At 43.1% G+C, this 27,496-nt stretch overlaps 1 protein-coding gene across 2 annotated transcripts; it reads right to left on the reverse strand.

The window, feature by feature from the left end:
• Window positions 1-282: 282 nt before the first annotated feature.
• Window positions 283-27,496, reverse strand: AMOTL2 (angiomotin like 2). 2 transcript variants are annotated; one of them, XM_020986081.2, is made up of 10 exons: window positions 27,089-27,496; window positions 23,268-24,086; window positions 16,626-16,914; window positions 14,448-14,592; window positions 13,476-13,568; window positions 8,277-8,572; window positions 6,211-6,503; window positions 4,184-4,398; window positions 3,584-3,757; window positions 283-2,382 (listed from the first exon to the last, which is right to left on the reverse strand). In XM_020986081.2, the coding sequence occupies exons 2-10, from the start codon at window positions 24,008-24,010 to the stop codon at window positions 2,324-2,326; spliced, it is 2,307 nt and encodes a 768-aa protein (XP_020841740.1). In that variant the 5' UTR covers window positions 24,011-24,086; window positions 27,089-27,496; the 3' UTR covers window positions 283-2,323. The 2 variants fall into 2 exon arrangements, with proteins under 2 accessions (XP_020841740.1, XP_020841739.1); XM_020986080.2 differs by having other exon boundaries at window positions 3,584-3,760; window positions 27,089-27,495.

The following is a 27,496-nucleotide window of genomic DNA, read 5'->3' on the forward strand; positions in this document are numbered from 1 at the left end:
TTCACTTAGCTGCCCCTCATTTATTCAACATAAACTAGATTCTCCTAGTTGGAAAGGATCTCAGGGGCTACCTTAGCCTGCACCTGCCCCTCCAAAGCCTCCCAAGGTAGCCCACCTCACTTTCAGAAAACAGCAATTATTTAGTATTGATTGTTCATGAAAATATCCTGGTCGTTGTTTAAAACATGACCAGAATGAATCTCATTAAGGTTAGGAGTTGGAGTTCAGATCTCTTTGCCCCAGGGTCTCTCTCTATGCAGGGATAAAAACAAAGAGAACAGCTTGTTTCAACATTTTTACTTTTTTTTTTAATTAAAATACTGTTATACCAAGTGGAATGCTACAGCAGTCCTGGTACAGGGTGGCACAGCAACACAGCCAAGTTTACATTTTTAAATACTTAAGATAACTTAAAACATACAAACAAACATCATTGTCTTTGGCAGAAAAAGTTCACAGCACGAAAAAATACTTTTAAAAGAAATACCAATATTAATCCAAAATATATTAAGTTGTCTTCCTCTTTCACAATATTTTTCCGCTTTGTTTTGCTTTTTGTTTTTGCTTTGTAAACAATGCACAGGAACCAAATCCATTTTAAAGCGTGTGGGGGAAGGGTAGACAATAAAAAATGCAGTTGTCCAGCAAATGCACAGATGGTTTAAAAGGAAACTTAAGGAACCAGGAAAAAATATACATATATATAAAATCTAAAAACAAAGAGAGGGGATAGATATACAGATTGAGCTGAAAACTGGAAGGACAAACCAGGGAAACATTATTTTTCCTGGTGTCTGAACTGTATGACTTATATACAAGTCAAAATCCACTACTGTCAGAAGCCAGCTGTCAGTAGCCAAGGGCATGTAAGAAAATTTTCACTTATACAATATCAGTGTATCTGGTATTATTCCAGAGTGTGGGGGGTCAAAATGTGCAGCTAAAAATCCAATTAATCCTCTGCCTGTTTAAAATGGTTTTTATCTCAGAAGTCCTTTTTTCTTCTTCTAATTCTGCTGTGGCTGTTTTTTTTTTCCTTTCTTTCCCCTAAGCATAATCCCATCTCCAGCTCAGAGTTCTGTGACCTCAGAAAAAAGTCAGCTGAACTTAAGATGGTTGCTGCCATTTGTCCCCTGAATGGAAACAGAGAGAAGAGAACGCTGGGATACACCCACCACACTCGGATACACACACTGATACATTCCATTTGGCTCATGGTTTATAACCAAACAAACAGAAGGGAAATTCCACTGACAGGAATTATGGAGACTGTCCAAAAGGCAGGCAATGGCATCTGAAGGGCTCTCCAGATGGATATTTAATGTTCGAAAGAAACAGGATGCAAAATGGAGGAAAAGGATAAGATGGCAAACATTCAAAAGATCAGAGTGTTCGCAATCAAAAGGATTTTTAAAAAAAATTTAAGAAATCAAATATTATAAAGGAACAGGACAGGGAAAGGACAAAGAGAGCAGCTGACAGGGAGAGGGAAAACAAAGCATGTGGGAAAGAACCTGAAATGAAAAATATCCATTCTGTTCCCTACAAGAAGGAATTATATACAAATAATAGGACAATGTCTCCTAGTGCAGCTGCCTAAGGGTACACAGTCCAATTTAAGAGTGTTAAGGGACTTTTCCTCTCAGCAAGCTGGCTGGAGCAGCTGATAAAACCAATAAAAATCATATCCACCCTACCAGATTCCAGTCCTTGTAAGATGAAAGGGGAAGAAGCCAGGGCTGGAGAACAGAGGAGGAGTAAGAATCTTGCAGAGCCAGCAAAACACAAACACAGGCTGACTTCTGGCAACTTGTATTTGAGGTTTTGGTACCAACAAGATGGCTCTCCATGGAAACTGAGCAACCAGTTCTTCCAGGACCCATATGTGGGTGTCTTCTCCACACACGGCCCTCCGCACATACCTTACCAGTCTTAACTGCCTCCCTCTCATTGTTCAAGGCAAGTTAGGATCAAGAGGGGGGCTCAGCCCCTCTCTGAACTCTTTGCATCTCTTTATCTGCCTGTGGGATTTGTGGATAGCTCCAGCAAACCCTGGCTTCCAACAACTTGTTCAGGGAGAACTGTGGTCAATGGGTCACACAGGAGGCAGATCACACAACAGCTCTGCTCCCACCCAATCAGTTTCCTTCCAAACTCCGAGGCCAAACAGAGTGAGCATGTCCCCAGCCAGGTCACAGGGTAGGAAGGATTCCCCAGGTCTATGTCAGAGGAAGGATGGGAGCTAGTAGTTTGAGAAGGATCTGATGGGATCTGCAGAGGTGGACATAAAGCTATTTTGAGGGCCACAGAGCCAGCTGCTTCTTTAAATCAGGATCTCCACCATCTCAGATATGTCCTGAGTCTTCGATGTAGCTGGAGATTCTGAGGAAGAGAAACATACACATGAATGAATATCCCAAGGCCTTTATTGCTCCCTCTTCTAATACAGAAACATCATTTTAAGACCTGCCCTCTCTTTTCCACACAGTAGCCTGCCCTGACATTTTTGGTGACATAAATGTTCATTCAAAGAACATGTAAGAATTCATTCCCTACTCCCTCCTAGATTTGGGCCTGTTCTCCCTGTTCCTTCCCTGGGTATATTAGCTGCCTCCAACACTCAGATAAGTTTATCTCCTTTCCTTTGGCTAGAGGCTTTGGGGGGAGGGTGTAAGCAGTATGTGAGGGAGGGGAGGCTGGAAATTCTTCACATATTTGTGGTTCTCTACTCCATGAGGCACAGACAGAACTATGTAGATTCTACTACAGAAGGGCGGGAGAGGAGAGGACAAAAGGAATCTCCTCCATGCTCCTCCCTCCCAGTTCCTTTGTAAAACAAATTCCTCTCATTAGACAGGGCCATTAGCCTAACTGGTCAGTGTAGTTTTCCAGGCCTGGAATACATTCCCTTCTCACCTCCACCTCTTTCTTCCTTCAAGGCTAAGCTCAAGTTTTAAAGCCTATAAAGTCTTTCTGGATCCCAGCTGCCACTCTATTACCTTGGAATATAATTTTACATTTACTTCTATGTGACACGTCTGACATGTTTTCTACGACCCTTAGGAGAACGTAAGCTCCTTGAGGATGAGAACTGTCCTGTTGTCTCTGTATCTCCAGCATCTAGCATGGTAGGTTTATAGTTGGCATAAAGTAGGCACTTAATAAATGTTTGCTGAATGAATGAACTAATGAATTTCATCTCTACAATGCAGTGTGCAAGAAACATCAGACAGATTCATATCCCTTTCCTTCTTGACTTTCATCATTCTCTGTTCTCTACACCCTCCCCTCCACCTCACCCCCACAATTTGCTTCTATGATCTCAGCTAAAGCAGCATACAAGCACTTTATGAACTCTTTATGGTAGTCAAAGCCAGCTCACATCATGTGTATTAGCCTCAATCAAGTGCCAATGGATTAAGACAGTTGTTAGAAGGCAATGGGGAGACAACTTTTGTTTCATTTCATTTCCTTTTCCTTCCTCCTTCCATTCCTACCTACCCACCCACCCCTCCTTTCTTTCTCTCTCTCTCTGGAGCTAGGGACAAGTGACCAGGGCAGCCCAACAGGGTGGAGTACTTACCAGCTAGAGCTCCACCATGGTTGCTGCTGCCGCTCAAGAGGCCCTCAGGCCCAGGCCCCTGGGAGGTGATAACACTGTCAGGAAGGCCATCAGTCTGAGTACTTCCATCCTTGCTTACATGTTTGGCATGGGAGGGATGGGGGCTGGTGGGCATCTCCTCTGCTGGGACCCGACCTGCTAGAAGAACATAGGATATTTCTAGGTTGTCATCAGCACCCTGACAAAATGGTACTTATCGGGGAACATTAGGGAAAGAGAAGGGAATAAGCAATTATATAACAGCTATATTATATGCCAGGTACAAGTCAGGCATTGCTAAGTTAAGTACTTTACAAATAATATTTGCAAAGCTTTTTTCATTTGGGATTTGAACCCAGTTCCTGACACTCCAAATCTAGTGTGTTTCTACTACACCACACTTAATCTAGTAGGGCAGCTGTATCTTCTTTGGAAGCTCACAAGACCTCAATCGCTTGCTTTCAAGGTCCCTAGATTTTTCGATGAGATGAATCAAATCAAATAGGAACCTTGAAAAAACTAGTCTAAGACCTCAAGGCAAAATCCTCTCCACATTCCTTCGTTCTCCCAGGGTCCTCTTACCTGCTGCTCCCCAGGAGAGGCCATCAGACTGTCCTTCACTGATGGCTGAGACCACCTGCCAGCCTTGGGTCCCTGAAGCTGCAAAGATGGATGGCACAGACTTAGCGGGTCGCAGAGAGCACTGCAAGGCCTTGCCCGGGTCCTTCCTAGAACGCTGCTGAAGTACTTTAATCACAGCATCCTTCTCCAGGATCTGGGCATGGAGCACTTTTAACCTGGAGTGCAGGGGAGCAAAGAAAGCATCTATTTAATGCTAAGTCAAAAAAACAGTAGCAACAGCAACATTTTTTGAAGATGTTCCCATCTCAGCCTAGCCTTGTGTCTTGTGGTACCACTGAAAAGTCAAAAGAATGCATGCAGCTTGAGGGCAAGAGGCATTTGTTTCTTCCATCTTTATTTTTACCAGTGCCTAGCACAGAGCTTAGCACCTAACAGGCAATGAATAGGTGAATGCTGGATTGGACTGAAAACAGTTGCTTTCTCATGACCAGAGGCTCACTATAGGTCCTCTGGATATATGATCACATTCTGACTTCTAATTACAGCTTAAAATCCACATTCTGAAAATAGGACCTGTGTAAGCTGTTAGAGCATTTCTTCATCACTTGTAATGGTGGGAAAGGCAGAAGATTTAGTGTCTAGTACTGGCTGGCTCATAATATGTACACAATAAATGCTTATTGATAGATGTAAGTCTACTTCAATGATGGCACCTACACAGCCCTTCCTTCAGAGGCACCAATTAGGCATGCTGTACAAAGATGAAGTGAAGCTATGTATACAAAAACCAAGCCCTATATCTGCCCACATTGACCAAAGAGTTAGGATCAAATGTCAATCAGCAGGAAACATCAAATCATTTGACATCTGCTCAGAAATAAACAGTCAGTTATCTTCAGGACCAGTCAGATTCTTGCCTAAAATGTTCGAAGACAGTGGGGGCTCATGCCACTCATACGCTCTGCAAGCTTAGGGCAAGTCTGCCTCAGTTTCCTCATATATAAAAGGGAGGATTTAGCTCCCTACTTTACTGGGTCACTGTTAGGATCAAATGAGAAAACTAATGTAAATCATTTGGAGAATTTTAAAGCACTGCTACTGTTATTATTATGCATATCTATTTTACCTGGTGGCAAAACTAACCTGTCCAAGTGTGCTATAAATTTTGTAGAGTCAAATAGTGAATAATCCTGGGAACGTGAATCGTTAGAAACCTATCATTATCATCATCTTCACTGACAAACAATGTTTGCTGATTACCTTTAGGGTTTTTACTTGTGCCTGAGAATAGGTTTTAAAGTATAATAGCATAGTATACTATAAAAATACTATATAATAGCTCATATTTCTAGAGCACTTGATGGATTACAAAGCATTTACCTCATTACCCTATGAGGTTGGTAATATAAGTATGTGATTATCTCCATTTTACAGAAGGGAATGTCTATAATTGATTTTATAAGTCTTAAAATACTACATAAATGAAAACTGCTATTATCATTCTGTTTACCTATTCAAATCCTACCTCAGACACTGAATAGCTGTGTCACCCTTGTCAAGTCACTTAAGCTGTCTGCCTCAGTTTCCCCATCAGATAATGATAACACCTGCCTCCTAGGGTTATTGTGATGAACAAAAGAGATTTTGTAAAGCATTTTGAAAACATTAAAGCGTTATATAAATCTAGCTATTATTAATCATTGTTATCATTATTTATACTCAGCGAGAAACCTGAAGTCCAGTGGTTTGCCTAAGGTCTTAGTGGCAGAGCACAGCAAGAAGCTAGGTGCCCCACCTGCCAGTCCACTGTTCTTTCCATCATGCCACATTTCAGTTATTCATCACAATCAAAGAAGCCTCCCTAGGGTTTGCGTGATCAGGACAACTGCCCCAAACTTGTGTTTCAGTGAAAGCTACACAGAGATTCTGTCTGGCACTGCAGGGCTTGCTCAGCACTTCACCGAATTAGCTTCCCTAGGGGAGGTACAGGAAGAAGAATAGGACCAGGTGCCTCCACAAGTTCTTACCTGTTCTCCATCTCCTGGTGTTTGTGGTTGGTGAGGAGGAGATCTTCATTGAAGCTGCTATTGGGGGAGTGCTGAGGGGAGTGGTTGATGATGGTAGTATCTCGCTGAGCGGCGGCTGTCGCAGCGGCATCCATGGCAAACTGCTTCATGGTACATTCTTCTAGGTACTTCTGCTCCCATTTGGTCATGTCTGCCTCGAGGGCTAAGATCCTCTCCTCCTTCTCCCTCAGCTGCTCCGACAGCCTAGGCACACTGAGCTCGGGCGATCCGCTGTTGGGCGCTGCCATCTGTCTCTGCATTGGCACAAAATGAGGCTAAGGTCACCTACTGGTGGCTGACCCATCTCAAAGGAGGCTGGTGAACTTAGACCCACACTTGAGCTTGCTTCATCCCTCCCCCTTCTCTGACAAACAAGTTCATGTTTGAGGGTGGGACCTTCAGATAGGTCTTAGAATAACAAATTAGGTCTAGATCCTTTTGCAAGTTTTATTGCCTACAAACCCATAAATGAGCTCAGGACAGAGTATAGGTAAGGTCAGGAGTGCTTCTGTGAGTGACGGTTACAATAATACTTCGAATTTATATAGCACCTTAAGGCGTGCAAAGCGCTTTATAAAGGTTATCCCATTGAACCTTACAACAATCCTAGAAGGTAGGGGCTATGATTATCCCCATTTCACAGATAAGGAAACTGAGGCTGAGTGAGATTAAGTGACTTGGCCAGTCACACAGGTAGTGTCTGAGTGAAGATTCGAATTCACCAGATCTGGCACTCTTTATACCATGACTCCTAGCTTTCAGCTAACTGCCAAAATTCTGCTAAGGGCACATTAGGAAAGAAAGATACTTATTACAGAGGGTAGAAGGCAAGATCCTGAAGGCAGGGGTTGTTTTTCATTCTGTCTTTGTATCTCCCCAGCCCCTGGCAGAGTGACTTCCACAAGGATGTTTAATAAATCCTAAAGTCAATGGTCACAAGTACGGAGAATGAATTTAGTACATAGGCTATCGACCTTGCAGCAGGGTTGTTGGAAGGATCAAATGAGTCACATCAAGTGGCTGACTGGCCCTAAGTAAGTCTTCTGACTTCTCCAAAGCTCAGTTTTCTCATCTGGAAGATGAAGATAATGATAACTGTGCTACTACCTACCTCATAGAGTTGTTGAGATCAAATGAAATAATACATCTAGAACAAGGGAATTCGCTAAGATGAACGGAAGGTGGTAAGGCCCATGGCTATAAAATGCTATGCATATGTACAATTATCATTACTGTTAATAACAAGAGCTAACATTTATATAGCACATTAAGGTTTGCAAACCACTCCATAAAATATTAGCTCATTTTATCCCACGATAACCTTAGGAGGTAGAGGTGCTATTATTATCTGAATTTCACAGATGAAGAAACTGAAGCCAACAGAGGTTAAGTGACTTGCTCAGGGTCACACAGCTGGACTAAGGCTGGACTCAAATGCAGGCCTTCTTGACACTAGGTCCAGCACTCCTTTCCAGCAGGCTACTCTTCTATGAACCTTCCCCTTGGTTGTCATATTTTAAAATTCTCTGGCCTAGAAACCTTTCCTCTAATTGTAGATATTCCCACCTAGCACGATAATTGATTGTCCCCACCCCTCCCCTCCCCACTCCTTTTACAACAGAGTCTGAAGAAGAACCCAAATCCCTGTTGATTTAGTCTGGGAAGCAATTCTGTCCCCAAAGTGGATTGGGACACGGAGAAGTCTGCTTAGAGGAAAACAGATGTCAAGGTCACAATTTCCTCATAGTTAACCAAATAACAGCTGGCAGAGTTCATGTCAACATCAGTTTGTCAGAGGGGCCATGCATCCAGCAAACGAGCAGAGGAACTTTTGGTTGGTACACGGACCTTGGGGGTAGGGAGAGGGTTGGGATCGAAGAAGAGGGTTAGTCACAGATTTAGAGCTAGAAGGGACCTTAAAGGCAGGGAGAAATCAGGTGACTTGTCCAGGGTCTCATGGCTGCTAAGTGCCTGCGGCAGGTCTTCTTGACTTTTAAGTATAGGCCAGGCATAGGTCACTCACTCACCTGCTGCGTCCTAAGAGTCTTCAGCTCCTGCTCCAGGCGGGTTCGAAGACGTAGCTCCAGCTGTTCCCTCTTTTCGCAGGCTGCCTGGAGCTGCCCCAGGGCCTGTTGAAGCCTCTCGACCTTCTCCACGTATGCCTTCTTCTTCCGAAGCTCATCTTCTGCCTTTGCGGCCCGGGCCTGGGCGTTACCCAGGGCCTGTTCCAGAAGCTCTGCCCGTCGGCGCTGGTCCTCATTGGAGCTCCGGAGCAATGAGATCTCCCGTTCCATCTTTTCTTGTTCTTGCTGAGACTCATAGTCTGGGAGGGAAGAGAAGGAGAAAAGGTCTGTTCATTCCCTTGCTCAAAGATTTGATGAGAATCTAATACGTACAAGGCACAATGGGAGACACAATGATGGAAGACCATTTCTTACAGGAGGATTCCTGGGACATAACTATTAGAGGGTTGTTTCACCCAGACACATTCCATTCAGCTGACCTGTTATGTGCAGTAAGACTTATTCTAATTGGTCAGCTCCTTCCAAAAGAGTAAGATTTAGAGCTGGAAATGACCTTGGAAGATGTTCTGGACCAGAAGCGTCAAACACATGGCCCACAACATTCCCGAGAGCAGATCAAACCAGATTACAATATAATTGGGAAATAGTTAACAAAATAAATCAATAAAATGCAATAAAATCTATGTAATATTATTACATTTTAAAATTAAGTCAACCTGTGGCCTGTAAGGGATCCTTTCGTATAGTGGCCCCCATTTCTATTTGGGTTTTGACACTACCGGTCTAGACCAATCCTTTATTTTATAGATGGGAAAAATTAGATCCAGAGTGGTCAAGTGACTTGTCCAAAGTTACTCAGCTAGTAAATATCAAAGCTGACTCTTCCACCTCCAAAGCCAGTGCTTTATGCTACATCAGCAGTGTGATAAAAAACGTGAAACTGCTCTTTTCCATTCCCTCTTGGAATTGGATTTTAATAGTGGGGAAGGTAAAAAGGGAGACTTTGCAAGCCATGTGTGTTTCCTTACAAAGTATGGATTTGGAAAATTGTAGAAGAGAAAGCCTATGTTTAGTATAGGGTGGTTCATTTTTAGTGAAAATATCAAAACTCAAAAAAAGGTATTTGGACAAGTGAGAAGTTCTGGTTTTTTGTTTGCTTTTAAAAAAGGATTCGATTAAGTTTCTAAGGTCAATTCGCAGATATGTCAAGATGCCAAGATCAGGCTGTCAGCTAGAATAAATACCCTGAGGTCTAGATCATGATGGAGGGAGAGAAGGCTTTAACTGCACGTGGAATTTTCCCTAAAACTCTAGAGCTGGAGAATAAGGAAAAGGCAGGGATTGTCATCCCAAGGCACCATAAATAAATAAACAAACAAACAAGCTCTCAAACCCTCAAGTCAGTCTTAGTTTTCCATAAGACAACTTTAAGAGTTCATTCAGTCCAATCTCTTCACTCGAAGTCTCTTCAAGGAGGCAATAACTTGGTCAAAGTTGTAGAGCTTAACTAGGGACAGTCATAACTAGAACCTCGGTCTCTTGACTCTCCAGTCCAGGACTATTTCCACTACTGCCTGTCATTCCTATTTGCCAAGAATCTGTCAAATATATGAAACTGCAGGGGAGCAAGGAACAAACATGCAGTATAGGCGAGGTAGAAATGCTGGCCTTGTAAGACTGCTTAGAAAACAGATTTTTCACTAAAAGAGAAGTCCAATTGCAACAGGGGCTGCTGAAACAGTCTGATGTCAAAAGAGTTTTAGGAAAGAAGAGAGCCTTGGGAAATACAATAATACTCTAATGCCCTAAGTGATTAGTTTACTTAAGGTTGGGAGGGCCGGAAAGCAGAATGCAGGCCTATCCCAGACCAGCCCTTTGTTTCCTTCTGTTATGAAATCATCAGATGTATATACAGGCATAAAAAGCCATTCTGGGGCAAAGGGTGCTCTTTGGGAGAAAGTTTGGGGTTTTTTGTAGGGGGAAATGCCCAAATAGGTTTTAATTTTTGTTCATTCTAACTGTTACAGCATGAAAGGTCTGAATAATAGGCTTGGGGAGGAGAGATCAGCAGAGGAAGAAAAATGAGCTTGATTTTAAAAAAAGTTTAAAAATATTTTGATCTTTGTTTTTGTGTTGTCTGAATTTCCCTTTTATGTCTTGTTCCTCACACCTACCCCTGTCCTCTGAAAGTTTGATCTTTGTGGGGACATGGGGAAGTAGACAAGAGAGTTTCTGGATGGAAACACTTCAGGGCCCAATGAGATTCTTCTTCTACCCTGCTCTACACCTTATCCCATCTGCACTATGTATGGGTGTTGCTGACCTGGTCCAGGTCCATTCAATTCATGTTAGGAGAACAGTAGCCACATGGAGTGTCCAGATGATTAAATAATCTCAAGTTCACAGCTCTCAGTCAGGATTATCAGTGCCATGTGTTTGTGTGCGTATGTACACATGTGTCAAATCTAAATTTTATAAGAAAAGACTGGCACAATTTTGCCTTTTAAAAGGTAGCTTACTGCCTCTTTGATAAAAAAAAAATAGCATGGCAAACACTGGAGACCTTTGATGTGAAAATAAACGTTTCCACCCTGTGGGCTGTCGGGGCTAGAAAACTAGGCAAAGAAACACAGACTTGTTTGCAGGATGCTAAAATTTTGCAGAAGGAATTTTGTCAGCATGTCCCCTTCCCAAATCTCCCAATTCTAGGTTCTAAAGAGCCTTTCTTAGAATAAGCTTTCTTTCAGGATGTGTCCTCCATCCTTGTGCACCTGAGTGGGAGGGCAAAATCCATAAGTCATGTCTTGTCTCCTCTCAGCTGGCCCAAACAGGACTCTGATGGAAGAATGTAAGGCAAGTTTCATTTCAAGGAGGGAAAGCTCATCAAAGTAATTTCTGTGTCTGTGATTAAGTTTGTGAAACAGAGGGGGAGGGGGAGGAAGGAGCACAATTGTAATGAGTGAGTTAATGAATGGGAAAGGTGATCAGATAGGGTGACTTTTAGAGAAAATTAAAGAAAATACTTTTAAATGATTTTACTTTAAGACCATGAATGAAACAGCCTAAAGCCTAATCCAGGGGTGGGGAACCTGCCCTAAACTGAAGCCCCTTGGGTAAAATATAGGTACACACAGAAAGAGATGTGTATGTGTGTATATGTGTACATACACACACACATATATATAGATAACACACATGCACACACATTAAAGATCACAGAATAAGGGAAGGAAGCTAACAGACTTGGGACTGAGCTGAGGGGAGGAGAGAGCACAGAATGGAAGAGCAGGAACAGCCTCTGGAATGTGAAGAATCCAGGTCACACTGATGGCTGTGGTGATTAATAACTCTGTCTGAAGTGCCAAGAACAGCTTAGTTCTCCCTGAGGAACTCAAAAAACTTCCAAAAGCAGATTGGCCTCTTCTGCTGCCTTAAAGAAATCTTACTCTGCCTCCCTCCTTACCATTTTCCTTTCTTTCTAGCAAAATTCCCAGAAGCCTATATCCCCCATCTGCCATCCCGTGCCTCCATGCAGTATTCACCCGAATTCATGGCCACACTCAATCCTTAACCCCAATCCCCAGTAAGACTACACCCTTTCCACAGCTAAGTCCTTGAAGGCCTTTTTTACCTGCCTTCTTTTACCTATCACTTCCCATACCTATGTTCCTCTCTCTTCCTAGGACCTTTAAATGACTCAACCCCTCCCACTATGCCTGGTCTATGAGGTCACTTCAGGCACCCACTCCCTCTTCTCTGCTCAAGATTCTACCCTGAGCTATTTGAATTGTGCCCTCTGGAACACCTCGGCTTTCCTCTAAGTCTCTGTGGGTCACCAGTGCCCAATTCCGGACCTCCCCCCACCCCCCGTTACTTTTTTTTCAGGTCACAGGTAATGTTGGGAAGGAAGAACCATGGCCCATTGGAGACTCACACACCCTCAGAAGGATTTGTCCCAGAACCTTTCTTTTCCTTAAAACCCTAATTCTGTAACACCAAAACCTCCCCACACAGTAACTTCACATCTTACTTGACAAAAAGGGTACTCCCTTGTGTCCTCCAGCCTTCACCTCAACATATCTGTTCCTAAATCTCTCCTCTAAATCTTTCTTCTGTTCCATTTCAGAAGGTGCTTTTTCTCCAGTTCTATTAAGCTAATAACTCCTCCACTTGAGTCCTCTGACCTTCTTTCCTTCCACCTTCAGACATGCTCAGGTAACACGCTAGGTATTTAATAAATATTTGCTGTCATCTCTTTAAAAACAAAAACCCAAACACTTTACTTGACTCTACCTATTCTAGCTAATGACTAACTTTTCTCCTTCCTTTCACAGTCAAACATGTTTCCTGCTATTTCCAAACTTTTTGAATGTGAGGGTTATAGCTCCTGCCTCCACTTTTCATTTAGATACTTTATATATCCCCACCCTTCTCCTGAAACTAATAGATCAATGATACCAATGGCCTATTCTTTGTATTTATCCTTACTGACTTGTCTTCAATATTTGATGTCCCTCACTGACAATTTCTTAAAACTCTTTCCTGACTTGGTTTCTTTAATACAGCATTTTGCTGGTCTTTCTCCCTCACATCTCTTTTTTGACACAGTTTTTACTGTCTCAGATCCAGAGCTGGAAGGACCTTCAGGGGCCACCTAGCCCAAGATCACATCGATGCTAAACATCACAGGTGGGTTTGAACCCAGGTCCTCTGATATCTCCTTTGCTGGTTCTTCTTTACCCCCTATCTTCAAAATCAACACTTTTTACTTTTCCAAGCAGCCTAAACTAACCCTCAATTTCAGAAACCCCCTCCCAACTTTACCATTTCTATAAGTGGTAAAATGATTATTCCAGTCAGCTAGGTTGAAAATGTTAGTTGTCTTTTTCCTTTCCTTCTCCACCTAGGGCTAATCTGCTATTAAGTCCATGGTTTCTTCCTCCAAAGTCCTTCTCAGTTGCATACTTTACTTTCCAACCCAACCACCACGTCATTATCCTGATGATCTCATTCATGCCTGGATTACTACAATACCCCTCTCCCCTCTGTGGGCATGCTTTGGGGTTTTTGTTTGTTTGTTTATTTTTGTATCTCTCACACTACCTAGCACAACAGCTGTATACTTAGCCAAAAAGTGTCACCTCAGCCAGCCAAGCCCCACCAAGACATCCAGAAGGCCAGAAAAGGGCATTTGGTACTTACTCTGTGCCAGAAGCTTGGCCACCATGCCCTGGTTGCCCTCCTGGGCCTCCTGCGTCTTGCTGGCTAGTTGTCTGTTTGCAGTTTCTAACCTCTCTGTTTGAAATGTTAAGAGAAGGAAGAAAAAAAAAGTTTTTTCTTCAGAGTTTCATTAAGCTGTAACCCAAATTTTTTCCCAAGTAATAGATTAGGAAAAAAAAAATTCACTTGAACTGAGCCTGGCTGAAATGGGAATTAAGTAACACTTAAAGTTAAAGCTGGATTGTCCCTCATAGATAACCTAATTTAATCCTCTCATTTTACAGATGAGGAAATGAAGTCCAGATAGAGGAAATGACTTCCCCAAGGTCACACAAGTTAAAGCCACAGGTTTTTGATTCAAATCAAGAGAAAAGCTCACCCACAAAGCATCAAAGGGCCAAGTGCCTTGTGTCTGTCTAGAGACCAGACAGCCGATCAATATTTTTTCCAATGGCAGCGACTAGTAGTGACTTCAAGGAAAATGCTTTAAGGCTTTAAGAACACATCTGAGGCATTGGCCTGGATGAGTTCCACCTCCAGGAGGAGCCTGCCTAGGATGTACAGTGTGGCTGGTATCTAAGATAGAGGAGTAGTAGGAAGTCCCACAGCCTGAGATGCCAGGAAAAGGTCCTCAATACAATTTATGAGTTTAGAGTGAAGAGACATTTTTATGCTGTCTCCCCCCCATTAGACTGTGAGCTCTTTGAAAGCAGAAACTGTTTTTCTTTCTTTGTATACCCAGCACTTAGTATAGTGCCTGGGACACGGCAGATGTTTAATAAATGCTTGCTGACTTGACTTCATGTGGAGATTCTGAGACTTTTCCCAAGGCAGAGAAGGCAAACGAAGACATCTTGGGAAAATAGAACCTTTTCTACCCCTCTGAGTATATGGGGTCATGGGCAGCTATTGTCTCCGCACTGCTTTCCTTCTACCACTTTGATTTTTTCTCACCTCTTAGATCTCGGTTAAAATCTTGCAGCCGCCTCATCTCCCCACTCATCTTGTTCCTCATGGTCTTCTCCAAGGTCTCTCTCTTAGTAGATGCTTTCATCAGGTTTTCATAGGCCTCAGAGATGCACTGGATTTCTGTTTCCAGCTGGGGGAGAGGAGTAGCAAAAAGGGACACAAGGGATCAGAGTCTTTTCTCAGGAAAGCAGAGAAGAGCAATAACTAAGGTTATCATGAGTAGCTTTAGTCTTTCTTTTCTTCCTTTTCTAACACTATTGAAATCTTCTATGTCTAACTGGATTCACGAGTTAATTCTTTTGGGGACTGTTCTGCCCTGAGAAGCTTAAGGAGGGAAGTCAGAGAGAGGAGCCAGAGGAAGTTACATAAAATCGTTGCGTTCTCATTCCTGCCTGCAACAGAATGGTTGTTTGATACAGGCATAAAAACTGCAGGTGTAAATCAATGGAATTAACCCTTTCCAGTAGCAGGAAAGACATATCTTGCTTGAGGAATCAAAAGAAAAATTGGCTTTAATGGTTTTTACCACCCCATCAATTCCTATCAAGCCCCACATTCAGAATAAAAACCAGCTTTACAGGATTGTGAGATCATTGGTCTACATGACCTCAATGAATTAGATACTCCAAGATTTTCATGAAGTACATTCTAGAAAGACCCCTATTTGCTATCCCTTTCTGATGGTTCTCTAAAATATTGCCATCCAAAAACTCTCTGAAGGCTCATGTGGTGGTGGGGTGATTTATTTCTAACCACTACATGGCTCCTTTAGACATGAATCACTATGAACTTCTGCCTTTAATAATGCAAAATTTCCCAGAGAGAAGCATTCATTTTCAGGCCAGCCTATCCCATGAAGCACAAGAGAGGATGTGGACAGTTAGGTTCCTTCCCACTAACAGCCCATCTTGTCAAGGATCTGGTCTCTTGCTCTTGCTTTATTACCAGGCCTCATGGGAAAAAGTCTCCTGTGCCTTTAACACCCTCTGAAGTCATCTTCTCTGGGATTTCCCCATCTGAGTCTTGAACTTCAGGGTTGCCAATTTCAGAATTTAAGTCATGGAAAAAAAGAGAGAGCAAATGCTATCAAATAAGATTTTCTTAAGGACATAACCAGCCAAGTCAGCTTCCACCTCTCTCTGCAATCTTCTCTTCTCCTCGGTCATATCCATCCACCATTGGGAAACTATAAATTGGGTCTAGATCAAAGGTTCTTAACTTGGGGTCTGGGAACTTTAAAAAAATTTTTTTTGATGATTCTATTTCAGTATAATTGGTTTTCTTTGAAATACTATTTTATCTTATGCATTTAAAAATATCATTCTGAAACAGAGGTCCACAGGCTTCACCAGACTGCCAAAGGGGGTTTTGAGACAAAAGAGGTTAAGAACCCCTGGTCTGTTGAGATCCCACTTAATTTTCCATTTCTGTTCGGGTTACTACAGGTTCTGCACGTGCTCCCTCGAGTCTCCAGAATTCCTACAAGTCACCCATCTGTTCCAGTATGGAGGGGGGGAGAGGAGGGCTCTCTCTTTGGCTGAAGCTGGCCTGAAACAGACTTCCCCTTGTGTACCTTAACACAAAGGGCTCTCTGTGGGAGGCCCTGCGGAGGGAGGGACAGAGAAAAGTTGCAAATGTGAAGGGAGATGGTGAATGGTCTCTTTCTAATCAGCCCAACAACTGTGTCTGCTCCAGACTTCTTGTATTGTATGTTGCTGCTTCACAGCTGCTTGAAGAGTGTGTGTGTGTGTGTGTGTGTGTGTGTGTGTGTGTGTGTGTGTGTGTTGTGTGTTAAGGGGTGTTAATGCCCTGGGTGAATTTGGAAAGGTGAGGAGCTTGAGGACTAGGACTTTGACATCAAGTATTAAAAGGCAGTGGAAACCATTTTCTGTTCCTTTTTCTTACTCTATCCAATCCCATTCACTTGAACCTTCTTACTAATCTCTTTGTTTTATCTCGTTGAAATCCTTTATTGCTCCACGGATCCCTGGACTGTGTTAGGTCTGCCTGCCCTTACTGGTCAGCTAGAGCCAGCCAAAGGAGGCTATAGGCACCAGTAGCTCTGGAAAAAGGGCCATCCCTGACCTCAGTCTGAGGAAAAATGCCGAATTCACCTTGCACACATTTGGCACCCTACCCAGTACCATGCATCTATTAACATACCTTCTGAATCCGGCTCGCCTTCTCGTTATAAGTCTGAAATTCCCTCAGCAACTTCTCATTTTCTCTCTGTAGTTTCTCATTGTCTCTCAGAATGGCCTCCATCTGGGCCAGGTGGCTGTTGGTGGATGCAGCCTGCGCTGACATCAGTGCATCAACCCCAGCTGGGGTGAGGGAGCCCACGGGGCTGTGGCACAGGGCAGCAGGGTGGGGGTGGGCAGGCTGTGGCGGTGGGAGCTGCTGCTGCTGCTGCTGCTGTAGGAAAGGCTGGGGCATCTGAGCCTGCAAGATCCTACAAGAGATTCAGAAACAATTGGAGAAGCCATTAGTCATTACCTCATTAGCAGCCTCTTTTGAAGGGCTGGGGAAATCTTGTGTGGGTTTCAACTTTCACCTGCTCTCATTATTTTGGGGGAATTTCAGTTGAGGATAAAGCACTTTTTCTGAGATCATCAACATAAAGGAAAGAATGCAGGACTTGGAATCAGGAGACCTGGGTCTGAATACCACCTCTGACATTCACTAGTTGTCCTAGGAAAGTTGCTTCCCTTTTCTGAGCCTCAGTTTGCTTGTCTGGAAAATGGGGCAATTTGCACTACCATAACTGATGGGGTGGGGATTATTTGTAAACTTTAAAGAGCAACACACACATAAATTTACATTAGCATCCTATTGTTAGGCTTTAGGAAGCAAAGAAATTACCTGCTCCAACTCCCTCATCTCAGAAAGTACAAATAATTTCCTTAAAGTAACACCAGCATCTTGGGAGAGTCAAGATTCAAGCCCATCTTCTGACTTGCTTCTCTACATCACGATGTGGTGATAAGATCTGTCAGAATTTCTCTCTTAAATGACAAAATCATTTTAGCTTCTCACGGGCCATTCACATATGCCCAGGTGCTCTCTGTAAGGATGCATGGGTTAACACTATGAAGGAGAGATCCTTATTCCTGGTCAGGTGTGGGCCTCATGTCAAGACTTGACTCCCAGTTCCATATATTTGTGTTGGCTGCCCTGATACAAGGATCTCTCTCTCTCTCCCCCGAGAACACATTTCACAAATAAGGTAACATTACTAATACAACACCAAATGCTCACTGAGAAGAAACTTTCATGGACTGACTAATCCAAACCTCTCACTTAACAGATGAAGTAACTAAGGCCAAGGATGCTGAATGAATGGGCCAGGATCACCAAGGTATAGTGTCAGGGGTAGGATTCAAAACTAGATCTCTTTCTAGAGTCAAAGTTTTTTTCATTGTATTCCATTGCCTGCCTCTACTATTCCCTAAATCCTCCAAGTAAGAGAACATCTGCCTGCAGAACACTCTAATCTATACTGCCCTTTCCCCTCTCTCAGATGCCAGTTAAAATAGAAGAAAATACAGTAAAAAAGAAAGACAGTGCATGTTCCTCTTACATCACAAGCCTGTGGGCCAATGGTCATTATGCTCATGCCTGGGATTGTGAATAAAAGCTTGTAATGTTGGATGAATAGGTAATCAAACTCCTTGCAGTCAAAAAATGCTCCCTTTACTCTTAAACTAATGGACACACCCCAATGAATTCAACATGGCTGCTCTCCGGGAACTTGGCTACCAGACACTTCCTTAGGGACTCACACCTCCATTTGGCCCTGGTCTGGCTCTAAGATGATTAGTTAAACATAGCCTGCATTCTTCTATAATGACTTGGCTCCAAGAAAGAATAAAGAAGTCTCCTTTCTGCCCCATACCTCCCTTCCCTTCTCCTTTTCTTCCCCTCCCCCTTCCCTTACTTTTTGTTCTCCAGAAAACAGTCCACTTCCTTTCTGTGATATTATCTTTTCCTGTCAGAGTTCAATAAGGCTGGTCCAAAAGGAGAAACCACTACTTAGTTTCCAAAATCCTTCCCAGACAGTCCACTGAGAAGCCAAAGATAATGTGGGTAGTCTTTTTTGGGGGTGGGGGTGGGGGGGGAAGTGGGTAAGAGTGGGAGGGATAAGGGACCAGCAAAAAAAAAAAAAAAGGATAATTCAGCTTTTTCACCCCCTCCAATCCAACTAGGTTAAGTCATTCATTTCAAGAAACTATATGACTTAAAGGTGAAATAAGCAAGCAGAATGAAAATCAGGCAGGGAATTAAAAGTGAGCCAGGCTTCCCTCCTTTTTTTTTTTTCTTCCCCAGGGGAAAAGAGGATGATAGGCTTTGGTGTGTATTTGCATCACAGAAACAAGAAAAGTGAGAGCTGGGAAGGACCTCTGAAGGGCACCTAGTCCAACCCCTTGATTTTACAACTGAGAAACTTGCTCAGTTCTGCTTACCTTGGTGATAAGGGGAGTGGAAGGGAGGTGGGACCCAGTGAGAGCAAAGGACAGAAAACAGAGATAAGGTCAATGTCTCCCGGGAGGTCAGATCATTTCTGGGAGCCAAACGATTTCTGAAAACTCTTCGAGGCAGGTACAACACTTGATTTTAAAAAGCCACTGGAACCTGGCTTTGAATTCTAGTTCTCTGCCACTACTAGTGAGACCCTGGACAAGTCACTTAACCTCAGTTTCCTCATCTGTAAAATGAGAAAACTAGACTAGATGCCTTTCCAACTCTAAATTTATGGGCCCAGAAAGACAGAGGCCAAGGTTGCCAGGATGGAACAATAGAGTCCTATAATAAGTAACACGGACTGTTGTGCTCAGCAAGGGGTTCCTATCCTGAGGAAGTGTCTCTGCTGAAATGACAGAAAACAATCCTCTTTTCTCTTGACCCTGGGCCCTGGCTGGCCCTGGAATGAAGCCTGGAAAGCAGATTCCTAGAGTCACAAATCTGACACTAAAATGAAATCTGAGAGGCCCCCTCATTTTACAGATGGGAAAACTGAAGTGAGACAGGTTTTAAATGGGTTGCCAAGGTCACTCAAGTAGTGTCACAGGTGCCAGGTGAACCCAGGTGCTCTCTAACTCCAAAGCAAAGCATTCTCTACTGAGTCCGGTTGAGGCGATCATAACTTAATGCTTCTTCAATCAGTCAATAAACATCTATTAAGCACCTACTGTATTCCAGGCATTGTGCTAAACACTGGGGATACAAACACGGACAAAAGACAGTCCCTGCCCTCCAGCGTTTAGAAAAGTAACAATCTCCAGGTCAGAGTGGGCCTGGACAAATCCACTCTGAACTTTCAGGGTCTGTTTCCTCTTCTTTCAAATAAAAGATCTGGATCAAGTTATCTCTAAGGTCACTTGCAGTTCAAAAGCTGTTACCTTGGGATTTTTAATCCCCCTTCTGCATACAGTGTTCAAGGGGACTTTCTAAGCCAGCATGACCTGCTTTACTCTCCTCCAACTTTGTTCTGGCCAATTATCTACTTGCAAAGAGTATTATCTACTGGACAAAGTAAATGAAGAAGAAACCCAAACCTCTCTGTTTTGCCTTAGGTGGTAGAGACAATAGAGGGCTGGACCTAGAATGGGGAAGACCTGAGTTTGAATCCTGTCTCAAGATACTGTGTAACCTTGGGCAAAGCACTTAACCTTTCTCTTAGCCTCAATTTCCACATCTGTGAAATGGGATAATAACAGCACTAACCTCACGGAGTTGTTGTGAGAATCAAATGAGATAATATACAAAAAGGGCTTGGCTAACATATAAATGTTAACTGTCATTACTCTCCATAATTTTAGTAAAAAGGTTGGGAGGAAGGAACCAAATTAAAAGGGGTGTTTAAGTCAAATGATCAAATACTCTATGTGTTCCAGGCTACTACCACACTCCACTTTGGACACAAGAAATATTCACTGAGGCCACTATGCTGAACACAGTACTGAGTACTGAAGGGACACAAAATAAACACTTGGCTGCTCTCAGAGAGCTTCTGGGGTGCCAAGTACAGTCAGAAGTTTTATCTCCTTCTAGATGCAGAAAAAGAAAAGAGGAGACTAGAAGCTTATGGAATTAAGCAAATTGAAAAAAAAGTCTAGTATAGCTGGCTAAGGCAGGCGCTAGTCACCCAGTACAGGGATTCCAGGTGGGTTCTGAGTGAAGACTTAACCAGTCAGTGTTAGAGGTCTGGGGATTGAAGCCTGCCAAGCAGGGACACCTCAGGGACTGAGAAGATTAGGGACCACCAGGACAAGACCGGAGGTCTTGGAAATAAGGTAGGTATATGTGTGTGTGAGGAGGCATCTTTCTTCCCTCCTTTGCTCTATTGTCTTCCCCTTAGTCCCCCTTTTGTTTTATGCCCTAACCCCTTCACTCCCCCACCCCTAACACCCCCTCTCTTTTCCTTCAATCTGCAATGGCTAACTTGCAAGAGGATGACTTTGGCTTTGGGACCCATCTGGAAATATCTGTTTCTTAAGGTTGCCAAATGCCCTGTAAATAGGAGACAATCCTATGTACACACATGAGACTGGTCCATTTTATCAGTGCCTTGTTCCATAGTCTACTTTGTTCTGACATAAGGCGCCTGTGTTTAAATCCAAGCAGACATTGTCAAAGACTTTTCTTATCAAATAACTCCTCCTTGACTTATTTAGACTTTGTCCTATTTCTCCAAATTAAAAACAGACAGCCTTACCACTGTTACACCTGAACCCCTAATGCCATGAATAGCAATAAGGAGTTAAGAATAGTATAATTTATAGAAAGAAAAATGTGCCAATTAACTGAGCAGTCTAGGAATCAGGAGATTTGGGATTTAGTCCTAGCTCTGATGCTTACTAGCTTTGTGACCCTGGTTAAGTCACTCCCAGGTTTCCTTATTTGTTAAATGAGATGAGACTATAGATCACAGGTTCTTAACCTGAGGTCAATGAACTGTAGGGGTTTTTTTTAATAATTATATTTCAAAATAATTGGTTTCCTTTCTGGAATTCTGTATATTTTATTTTATACATTTAAAAACTGTATTATGCTAAGGTGTCTATAGGCTTTACCAAACTGCCAAAGGGGTTCAAGATCCCAAAAAGGTTAAGAATCCCTGGGTTGGGTAATCTCTAAGGTTTTACTCAGATCCAATGGCTATATTGTGGGAGTTGATAAACAGCCCTCTGGAAAAATATATCAATGATTTTGAATTAAGAGTCCATAGACTCTTTAGTTTAGAGGGCTGGTTGGGATAAGGTGCAAAGAGTGCTTAACTACAGACAATAGTTCCTTTTTCTGAACTTAAAAAGATGATACACAGATTGAAAAGATAAAAGTAGGTACATAACATTTCAAATCCCTAACTATAAGCTATAAGCCAGACACGTCAGTCCTGTTCTTACGGGGGCTGGGCTCCTTCTCTACTCGATATGTACATTCTCTAAGCCTAGCTTCTAATCATTATCTTTAGTTCATTAAAATAAGGGATCTCCTCCCCTGGACAAACAGATAGAAAGGGTTTGCAAGGTCACAGACAAAATCACAAGATTCAAATATGAAAAAGAAATGCAACTGCAAAGAAGAAATATATGAAATGGAAATAATACACACTAGTCCCACCCCCCCAGTGCTCTCACAGCTTCCTTAATATGGAAGGAAGCAACCAGAGCAGAAAGGGAAAGGCACCATTTCTAAAGCAGAAACTGTGGCTCCAGACAGGAGCATTCCTAACTCGAGATGACTCTGCACGGACTCATCTAAAGACAGGCAGCTGGGTCAGTGGATAAAGTGCTAGGCCGGGAATCAATCAAGACACTTACTAGCTGTGTGACTTTGGGTAAGTCCCTTAACCTCAGTGTCTTCAACAGTAAAATGAGGATAATAATAGCACCCACCTCCCAAAGTGGTTGTGAGGATCAAATGGAATAATATTTGTTAGCACAGTTTTTTGCACACGGCAGGTACCATACAAATGCTGTTATTGTTATCTTTGCTTAGTATTAGGGCTCAATGGGGGAACTACAGGCATCTCAAGGAGGTGGCTGAGGAGTAGTTGGTCTTGCTGCACCCTTTTAATTTATCGGTGGAGGTTAGGGAGTGATATTCAGAAATAAATGTGATCTAAAAACCAAAGGCATCAGTCCTAGAAATATTAAACCCACCCTCAACATGCAATGGTCCCTGGTTGCTAGATGCTTTCCCTAATATCTAAGTTCAAACTACCCTTTTTGCCTCTAGTTTGATTTTTTTGAAGCTTTAAATTTGGAGGCAGAGGGCCCTAGATTTGAGATTTGGCTTGGTTATCTCCTACCTGTGTGATCTTTAACAAGTCAATACAAAATAGTATTAATAATGATGATGATAAAGCTTACTACTTCTATTACTGTCACAGACTGTTATGAAAAATGTGTATGTATGTAGGACACATATAAATATCGGTCACTATTACTATTGCCTTTGGCTTGTTCAGACAGACTGGAATGCTACACATACCAGGCTAACAGGAGAACAGATGGTTTTCTGATTACAAGTTAAAGGGCTCTGGAGTCAGAGAACTTGTGTCCAAATCCTTCTTCTGATACACATTACCTATACGACCTTGAGCAAGTCACTTAACCCTGGACTCAATCTCATCAGTAAAGTCAATAGAGTTGGAGTAGACGGACTCTAAGGTCCCTTCCAGCTCTAGATCTGTGACTCTAAGGAAAGCTTAGAAAACTTAAATATGGGTATGGGAGTAGAGAAACAAACCCCCCCCCCCAAGGCCTCAGAATCAAGATAAGAGACCTGCTGGTGAGTTACCTGACTTCAGGATGCTGGAAATCAGGGCTGCCCCTGGAATAGTGCCTGGTGTCACTGCCTGAAAAGGGCTCCTGTGGTGGAATGATGTAGGGGTACTCTGGTGGGGGACCCCGGGGCTCCAGGCCCTCAGTGTGATGCCCCCTGGGGGTGGACAGCTGGTAGTGACGAGAAAGCTGAGGAAAGCTGTGGGAGGAGCTCATGTGGTTGTATGTTTTGGCACCATTCCTTTCTAAGGAGAGCTGGAGGAGGCGCTCGCTCAGCGACCTTACATGCCCATGTTTCAGCTCCTTCAGAGAATCATCCTGCCTCTTGCTGCTTGCTACATTGCCCCTGCGGGGTTCCTTGTCCACAGGGGCCCCTGGACAAGGCAAGCCTGCCTGCTGTCCTCTCTGTGAGGCGTAATACTGAGAGTGGACTTTTGCTTCTTCATAAGTGGGCAGCTCCTCGCCTTTGCTCAGGGGCTGGTAGAATCGGTAGAGGGCATTCTCCAAATAGGCATGGTCGCCATGGTGCTCCTGGCCCTGGGGCTCCTGCCTGGTGGACTGCTGTACCATCTGACTCTCTTCTTGAGTCAGGCTCTCTAGGGAAGAGCGGGGGCTGCCCCCGTTCCCCCCACCTCCTCCTCGAAGAGCCTGCTGTTGGATGGCCAGCAGAGTTCGGTTCTCTGTAAGGTTACCATAGCGCAGCTGCTCCTGGATGAGCCTGTGCAAGACAGTCCCTGAAGAATCTTCCACAGTTCTCATTCTTTGCTCTTCTGTAAACAACTGGAGGTCTTACAATCACCTGAAGCTCTAACAGCAATTGGCCAGGGGTAAATACCTGCAAAGGGAAGGACAGCGTCATCAAGGGTGGAGCTCCTTCGACTGGCCCAGAAGAATGGGGACAAAGACTTTCCATAAAACACTATTTAGTGGGATTTCATTTTCACAGAACCCCAATATTCTGTTCTGTCCTGAAAATGGTATCATTTAGCCCTAAATTCCAAATAATAGTCAATAACTCCACTGTAAGTTCTACCATCTCTGTAGTTCAAAAGTTCAGTGACTACTAGAGAAAATGCCCCATTACCTCTCCCTGGTGAAGATGAACCAATTCTAATAATGAAAAGGCCATAACTCACATCTATGTGACTTGGGGAGGTCTGACCAGGTGCTACTTCCCCCAAAACAGAACTGGCACGAACTAAGCTGACATGTTTGAACCAATGTCATGGGATGACCTTGGAGATCATTCTGAGACAGTGAATATTAGAAACAGGGAAGGAGGAAATGAACATGCAGTGCCAGATAATGAAGAAGGAAAGGATCGGATATGAATTACGGTATTGTGAACAGAGGCTTTATTTAACAAGCCACTGGAGCAAGAATGTCCTGCCAACAAGCACTAGTCAGATCACATGGTCCCTGTAAGCTGAAAAGCATACACTCTTTTACCTGGTCCAACTTACAGTGTCTTAATGCATCAGACAAGTCCAAGATGACAAAGAGGTAATTTCCCTAGACATTTTTTCCCCACTATTTGGACAGAGTCTAACTGGCTCTCCTCCTCAGTGTGCTGATAGTAATTCATAATAGCTGTAGTCATAATTAACAGTAATAGCACATTCCCTACAACGGCAGTACTATGGGTCCTCACCCATGCCATGATTTCAATAGGGCACAGAACTGAGTCTGGTAGGGGCTCAACTGTCTTGTTACAGTTAAGGTGTTCTAGGGAAAAGCTTTCCAAGTTAGCATATCTGGAAGCTAGGAAGCTACTGACTCCTAAGGCAGCACCATCACCCCAACATTCCCCAACTCTTTAGCTATCAAAACTCAAATCAATTTGTACATTAAACTCATTTTTAAAAGAGAAGTCTATGATAGTGAATCTGAATAGGGGCCATATTTCCCAAGCCATACTGAAGTGACCATGTCAGAGAGCTGAGTGAATTTGTGGGTATTCCTGAATCTCTAAGGCCAATGTGATATCTAGAAATCACCAGTTTAGTTTGGTATAATAATAATAATAATAATAATAATAATAATAATAATAATAATAATAATAATAATAATAAAGAGTAGCTAGCATTTATATAGAGCCTTAAGGCTTGCAAAGCACTTGACAAATATTTTCTTATCTTCACAGAAATCCTGGGAGGTAGGTGCTATTATTATCCCCATTTACAGATAAGGATATTGAGGCAGACTGAGGTTGAGTGACTTGCTCAGGGTCACACTGATAGTAAGTTAGTAAGTGCATGAGGCAGGATTTGAATTCAGGTTTTCCTGACTCCAGGCTCTATCCACTATATCACCTAGCTGCTCATGAGTGAAGACTACCATCCTCCTTCCCTTTCCCCTCATTCTACACCAAACTCCACAACCCAACTATGACACTGGAAGGATCTTTGGCTAAGTTAGAAATTGCATAAGTAGCATAACTTTCCACCCAGTCTTTTCATCATACCAGCCTACCACTCCTAGGCCAGGAGTGGAGAGATTCTGAATTCACAATTTACCAGAACCAACAAGAATCCTTAGGAGTCAAACCAACCTTATATTTCATAATTACCACGGCATTTCCTACAGTAATCACAGTCTAATAAATGGTGGGCTCACTAACGAAGACTGTCAGGAAAGATTAAATATCAAGACAATCCAGCATCTACTTCAGACACATCATCACTTGAGCTCTTCAAGGTGTACTATGCAAATTGTCCCGTCTTGGAGGCAAGCTAATAATTTATTTGTAATGTTGGACCTGATGAAAAAACATTAATCTCAAATATCAAATAACTAAACCACAAGACCATCGTAAACTACAAGTCCTTTTTTTGTAGGTTAAGGAGGGAACTGGAGCTATAAATTATTATAAAAATAATCCTCTCCCCCTAAAGTATTTATTTTCTGGCTTTTTGTTAACACTTAATGTTTCACTAAACAAGGTGGAGTGGGGGTGGGAGAAGAAACTGCCTGAAAATTCTCTCCAAAATACTGATATTCCTAGGTGCCTAAATTAAACCAGGCTTTCTAACAACTTCTGCAACAGAGTTCCAAAATTGTAACTGGACCCCCCCCCCCCCCGCCAAATAACTTCTGAGTCAACATCCTCCGAACTCCTTAGTTTTAGAACCAATTTGAACATTAATTCGCCTCCAAAGTGTTCGACCGATTGCCATCTGAAAAGTATTTATATTTCCTTTGCTGCTCTGGTCCCTCTTTGTTTTCCAAATATTTCTGCCCTGACATCATCAGGGTTTGGACTGCAATTAACATTCTTTCTAAGTGAGAGCCAGGCTTATGGCTCCGGAAAGCATTTTTCCAAACAAGACAAAGAGGATTTCTTTAACTAGTTGGGGGGCAAAAGCACCTGTAATTCAAAACTAAACAAATAATTCTTGGATTGCCCCCCTTTTCTTTAATCAATTCCGTCCCTCTCTCTGCCCTCCCTGCTCCTCCCGTTTCCAAATACCAGAAGACTTAGAAATCTACAGGCTTCAAGGGCACAGGAAAACCCAGGGTCAAGAGCTAAATTATTCCCCCTCTGTCCCCCAAGTATCCTCAGGCTGCAATGACCCAGCCTGCGGGAAGATTTCGCCAATCTAAACCGTAGAAAAGCCTCCAAGAGTCGCGCAACTGGGAAACCCAGTTTAGTCAAAGCACTGGGATCGCTAGGAGAACAGACGAATGGGGGGACCTTTCTCAGCTCCCAGTCATCCGCTCTAGCCTCCCCTAGGTTCTTTCTGCATTGGCCGGGGTGCTCGCTTCTTCTCTCCAGGCTGTGCGCTAGGAGCTACGAGCTTCCAAATAGAACGCGTTAATTTCCCTTGTGAAACTTACCAACCCATAGCCTGAGAGCCTCAGTCCTAGAACTTCAGACCCAGTCACACAGAAGTCGCCGGGGAGCTAGCTGTACAGAGTTCTTTTGGAGGGAGAAAATGCAGAATGCGTGCGTGCCTTGGCTTATCTGCTGCCCCTTCCTACCCCCACTGCCGAAGTGCCAAAACAAAACTTTAATAATAATTTAAAAAAAAAGGAACTGGAAAAATCAGAGGAGCGCAAGGAAAAGATCGCACGCAGCTCTGAGCTCCCGTGCACTGAGATCCTGCCTCTGTGACTGCTGGAAGCGAGACTGCGCTCCTCCAGCTGTACCGCGAGCCACAGAGGTTGGACTGTGCAAGAGGCGGCAGCTATGCCAGGAATGTGAGAGTTTCAGGTTCCCCCTTGGGATCAAAGCTAACCACAAAT

Source organism: Phascolarctos cinereus, unplaced genomic scaffold (assembly GCF_003287225.1).
Source record: "Phascolarctos cinereus isolate Bilbo 61053 unplaced genomic scaffold, phaCin_HiC Scaffold_726;HRSCAF=1367, whole genome shotgun sequence".
NCBI classification, from domain to species: domain Eukaryota; kingdom Metazoa; phylum Chordata; class Mammalia; order Diprotodontia; family Phascolarctidae; genus Phascolarctos; species Phascolarctos cinereus.